The sequence below is a fragment of the Pinus tabuliformis genome, chromosome 9 (genome assembly GCF_031772625.1).
Source record: "Pinus tabuliformis cultivar Carrire ecotype Pingquan chromosome 9, CPIR1, whole genome shotgun sequence".
Classification (NCBI taxonomy): Eukaryota; Viridiplantae; Streptophyta; class Pinopsida; order Pinales; family Pinaceae; genus Pinus; species Pinus tabuliformis.
The window spans coordinates 1,700,718,035-1,700,723,946 of record NC_142307.1 but is presented as its reverse complement, the minus strand read 5'-3'; the positions used below and the strand labels follow the sequence as shown (position 1 = coordinate 1,700,723,946).

At 35.6% G+C, this 5,912-nt stretch overlaps 1 protein-coding gene across 1 annotated transcript; it reads right to left on the bottom strand.

The window, feature by feature from the left end:
* Nucleotides 1-4,536: 4,536 nt before the first annotated feature.
* Nucleotides 4,537-5,584, bottom strand: LOC149155432 (2S seed storage-like protein). The gene is made up of 2 exons (XM_089440369.1): nucleotides 5,014-5,584; nucleotides 4,537-4,743 (listed from the first exon to the last, which is right to left on the bottom strand). Exons 1-2 carry the CDS (start codon nucleotides 5,495-5,497, stop codon nucleotides 4,715-4,717), a joined length of 513 nt encoding a protein of 170 aa, XP_089296495.1. The 5' UTR covers nucleotides 5,498-5,584; the 3' UTR covers nucleotides 4,537-4,714.
* Between the last annotated feature and the right edge of the window lie 328 nt (nucleotides 5,585-5,912).

Genomic DNA, 5,912 nt, shown 5'->3' with positions numbered 1-5,912 from the left:
ACATCGATAGACAGAGTCATGGATGTATGCAGTGTAACGTTCAATCAACTTAAGAAAAGGTTCATGCAACAGAGGCAAAGATAATTCCCCAGGGATCCTAAAAATATAGTTTTAGTCTCTACAGAGAAGGTGATAAACTCCAACACCAGAAGGAATCACAAGACTATTATGGAAATAAAATGTTACATTTGCTATAACGGCAGGAGACAATTATGAGTACTTGTTGAATGAGAATGTTAGGATGAGAAGAGAACTTGTTGTGGTGAAGCAATAGGCCGAACATCTTGCAGTAGATAATCAACAATTTTCATCACAAAGCTTCAACACCATCGAACGACAGTCAACCATGTTAGGAATAATTATGTCCAATAGAGGACACAATCGTGTATTTATACGATGAGATTATTCTTTTACAACAAGTGGTGTCTCCTCTTGTTCGCATTCAAATGAAGGCACAAGAAATGGTGAAACTCCTGAAGGTAGAAAACAAAGAAATAAATCATCTTCAAGAGTGGGCTGTCAAGTATCCAGATGCTCTGCAACATTTGGAGAAGAAAAATGTGATTTTCGGAAAGATGGATAGAGTTCAGTTGAGACTCCTCCACCAAAACTACATGCGCCTTGGATAACAGTCGATCAGTACTATTGCTACATATAATCGACTACACAATGTGTTTGATTCTCTAACGTAGAAGGATGGGATGCCTTTGATATGTACACTTGAAGTAATCAAAGGTAGGGAGATCATCTTCCTAGAGATCCAGCAATACATTGAGCATATCAAGCAGGCAACGAAATGGGAAGGTTTGGAGGTAACCAAAGACATTATTCTATAGTACTCCTTTGCACCAATCAAAGCACATGTGAAATTTTCATGCCTCTGGAATAATGTACAATAAACCTTGAAGAACATATTTATGGAGGCATTGGAGGTAAAGATGCACTGCATTGGGGACTTTCTAGTTCAGGTCAAATACATCTCCATGGAGTTCAAATCTTGGCACACATACATTGCAATTGAGCTCCATGTAGAAGAAAATGACTTATCCATTTGATGAGTCATTGTCACATTATAGTTTTGTCTTATATAGTCATCGTCTTATTTATAATTTGTCTTATGTAATAAATGTTATGTAATGAATTCCAAGGGACACTTATGGAATGTGAATAGCTACACATTGGAATGTAATGAGTCATGTATAGAATATGAGCAATCATAGAAGTGAAAGAGTCATGAGGAAGCTCAAAGGTCATTGTTACTTGTTATAAATAGCTCCTCATAACTAAAACATAAATTCTTTTTGGAAGGCTTAGATTCTAAAGGTCTTTCCTTGGCTTCTCTTGTAAGACATAGGAGATAGATCATTCCTTGGAGAAGGCAGTTGTAGCTTTGTGTTCCACTATTGGATGTGTTTCATTTATGTAACAATGTACTTGGGATCTTGCACTTTTAATCAAAAGCTCAATGAGATGACACCTCTTCATACATGCATCATAAATGTAGTTAGACTATTCTAGTTATGTTTATGGCATTTATGGTTTTAATTACATACTAAGTTAATGAATTAATTTGTTTCTTAGCTATTGCTAATATTGAATGATGTTGTTATGCTTTAACGATTGTTGTTTATTATGTGTACTAATCTGCACATATTCAACAAGCCTTTCTCTTTCTTCCCGGGTCCACCTTTAGGATAGTACTATTATTTTTCTAACCAGTGGCTCGTTTCCCTCACCAGTCATGGAATTCTCCTTCATACACCTTACATTGGGAAACTCACAAAGCTCACATTCTTGCTACTCCAAAGTGGTGTTGTGTTTTCTTTTGTTGAATTGTAACCCAGCCATATCTTTAAATCTTTCCAACGGTGATCAGACTGTATGGTCGGATAAGACTCCTACACCGAACAGTGTAAGGTCTAAATGGGACCTCACATTGGGGATATCCCCTTTCAATGTTAGGAGCATCCAACATCCTCCTACAAGTCTAAATGGGACCTCACATTGGGGATATCCCCTTTCAATATTAGGAGCATCCAACATCCTCTTACAATGTTAGCAGCATCCAACACCATCAAGTTACATTAACACTATAGACAAGATTAGGAATCTTAATATCCATTCAAACTTTGAAAGATATGTCATTAATGTAAACATTACTCTCCAAAACCAACCTACCAATAACACATGCATGAAAAGGAAATTTAAAAACATATAAGAAAATAAAATACCCTCTATGGACATACTTTTTCATTTCTTTTTCATTTTGCATACATACTTTTTTGCATTTTCCATGTTATATTGTTATTGGGCCACCTTTTCTACAAGTATGTTTGTCATGTTCACGTTTTAGAATTAATAGCTTGAATGGATGGTATTATAGATTTATCTTTTAATCAAAAGAATAATACATATTCTTTAAAAAAAAAACATTCAAAAATTGAAAAGATTAAAAACAAAAAAGAAAACTTAAAAAATAAATTTAAAAACCTAAAATACAAATATAAAAAAATAGATTAAAAAAAAAATTGAATAAAATTTAAAAATTGAAATGATTAAAAACAAAAAAGAAAATTTAAAAAATAAATTTAAAAACCTAAAATACAACTATAAAAAAAATAGATTAAAAACAAAAAAATTTGAATAAAATTTAAAAAATGAAATACAGATTCAATTTTTTAGAATTGAAAAATTTTCAAAATGCAGACTTAAAATACCAATACCAACAAAAATTTGAAAACTTGAAATACAGACCTAAAATACCAATACCAAAACTTGAAAATTTGTATAATTGGATTACGCACGTAAGTTTCAAAGAAAAATGAAAAATATAAATCTTGAAATACACAAACGTAAGTCTCAAAGAAAAATGAAAAATAGAAGAAAAATGTAAAATAGAAGAAAAATGTAAAATAGAAATCTTGAAATACAGACACAAAAAATTGGAAAATTTAAAATATCAAAGATAAAAAATTTTAAATTTTAAAATATCAAAACTTGGAAAATTCGAAAAATCAAATACAGACTTGAAACAGAAAAATTGAGAACTTCAAATCAAGTACCAATTAGATATGATTAAATTTTAATTAGATGTAATTGAAGAAAGATTTCAAAATTGAAATTTGTGCGGAGGGTGTTTTAATAAATAATTTTTCAAAAGAGGAAAATTGAAGAGGTTCATTTACATTCACGACTCAATAAAGAAAAGGGAGTTGTCTATAATGCGATTTTTTGGAGATTCTGCTGACGGAATCCAGTAGAAAAAATTCAGGTTAAATCTTGATTTGTTGCAGTTAAAATGGTTTTTTAACTGGATTCAGCATTCTGGAAAACCCGCGGAAAGCTTTCATTGTGCAGAAACTAGCTATCAAACTTGCGATTCCAATAAATTCCTGCCGACCGGAAAAACCCGCCAGAAAGACTTTCAAAAAATCGCCTTATACACAACTGCAAAAAAAAGTGAGAAAGGTGACAATGCCGGGAAAACGAAGAAATAAGTATGGAAAATAATTCAATCATCATGTTACCCTTTATGAAATTAATACAGCCTTAAAGTGAGAAAGAAATTAATACAGCCTTAAAGTGAGAAAGTTAGTGAGAAAGTTGACAATGCGGGAAAACGAAGAAATAAGCATGGAAAATAATTCAATCATCATGTTAGCCTTTACGAAATTAATACATTGCAGCCTTTATGAAATTAATACATTGTAACATCAGTAGCCAAAAGGAAAAGAATAAATTAATACATTGCAGCCTTTATGAAATTAATACATTGTAACATCAGTAGCCAAAAGGAAAAGAAGACAACGAATATTTTAGGGAAGGGAACATTTATAGTAAAAAAGATTAAATAAGTTTATTTATAACAATCGCAATGAAAATTGAAAAGAAAAAATATTTATAACGATCATTCAAAGATTTTGACCGGCAATAAGGATTTGAAATTCCAGGTCTCCTCTACACCTTTCGTATATGTTCACTAATCTCGATACGTTATGTTCACGCGCTATATTTTTTTTGATGTATAGCGAGAATCAAACACTGCCCAAAAAGCCAGCATCCCCAGCTGAATACAACTGCCAAACCCATAATCCGAGACGCTCCCTAGACCATAATCCGAGACGCTCTCAGAAATACTGACTGTGTGATCGAAAATATATTTTGACATGTTTCTAGAAGATTTACTTTACTTAGAAGTTTATCATCAAGAAAGAGAGGTATGCAAAGCTGGTTGGGTTTTGATATTCTAATAAAGTCTAATTCATCTCTTTGCCTCAAACCATATATTTCATTAGAGTTGATTAAGCATGTAATAAACAAAAAGAGATAAACTGTAATAGAAAAAGAGATGACGGGTGGCCATGAAATGAAACAAAATGATAACCTGTAACAGAAAAAGAGATGACGGGTGGCCATGAAATGAAACAAAATGAATTTCCTCGTTCATTCAGTCCTTTATTACATAAAAGAGAACACATCCGGCTCCCATAAAAGTGTTGGGCATTAAATGAAACAAAATGACGGGTGGCCATGAAATGAAACAAAATGAATTTCCTCGTTCATTCAGTCCTTTATTACATAAAAGAGAACACATCCGGCTCCCATAAAAGTGTTGGGCATTAAATGAAACGAGACGACACTTCCAAAAAGGAAAACTACAATTTCATAGCGGCTTAAGTGACTCCCTTGTTTATTTAGTTACGTAGCGGCGTACTTAAAAGCCGCTGCCCGATGTGAAATAGCCTGTCCACACAACATTAGCACATGGATTAGATTCATCAGTCACTATGGCAAGGGCTGGAAGTGTTTGAAGAAGAAATATATATAATTTACAGCAGCGAAGGTGGCAGACTAGATGATGGATCAACATCAATAACAAATAGCATCGTGAATAAACGAAAGAATGTGTTAGTCCACAGTATAATGACAGTAGCATCCTACACGCACACCGAAAGGAATTAATTACTAGTGTTTAATATTAAATAGCTTTCATCGATCGATAGAAAGACTTACGAGAACGGCGCTGAACGTCGCAGCGGCGGGGAGGCTGGCGGACGTTGCAGGTTTCTGGAAGGTATGCGGCTCTCTCCTCCGCCTCCTCCTCCTCTTCTCTTCCACGCGATTCGCGCCGGCGGCGGCGCTGATTAGGTGCAACCTCAGGATCCATGAAAAGGTCATCCGTGATTGAATCATAGAATTGAGATTGATCGAGTACTTGCTGTATGGCTCGGCATCGGCATTGTGGAGACATTCTTTCCAATTCCTCGCAGCATCTCTCGGATGGCTGCTCTCTCCGTCTTTGCAAGTAGTCGCGGCACTGAGACAGTCGCTGCGGATCGCAGGACCGTTGATGTTGTTGCAAGCCCTCTCCATATATAATGCCTTCACGTGCATCAACAGTTGGGGCGCCCCACTGAAGTAGGAGGAGAAGGGCTACGCCTAAGCTCGCCCATTTAAGAGCCAGTCTCGTACTGATCGGAGGGGAGAAGACACCCATTACTCTTCTTTCTTCGTTACGTTGAAGGATAGACAATTATATGGAGCGGGAGTGACAAGGTGGGAAGACGACGTGGATCCTAATACTGTATTTATGGAGGCGTGGGAAGGCGTCTCCTTGTACGAACATAAAAGTACAGAACAACGCAACACGAAGAAGAGTCTAGACGAACACATGTAGCGCATGCCTCATCTCACACTCCACGTCCCAACTGAAGCCAGCGAAAGATCGAACGCCTGTCTCCGTTTCCAGTTGCCGTGTCTTTCATTTGGGTTCAGTTGATGTAGAGAACAGAAGAATCTTTCAGCTGTGTACAATCCCTGACTGTGCAGGGTACAGTACTAGCAATGCGACCTACAAATGATTTTCGCAATTTCGAAATAGAATAGTGTAGAGAGGCTACAAATTTGTGTAG

Coding starts and splice junctions, on each gene's coding strand:
- LOC149155432 (XM_089440369.1), bottom strand. CDS start 5,497: ATGGGTGTCTTCTCCCCTCCGATCAGTACGAGACTGGCTCTTAAATGG. Junction 4,744..5,013: donor CGACGTTCAGCGCCGTTCTC/GTAAGTCTTTCT, acceptor TTGTGTGGACAG/GCTATTTCACATCGGGCAGC.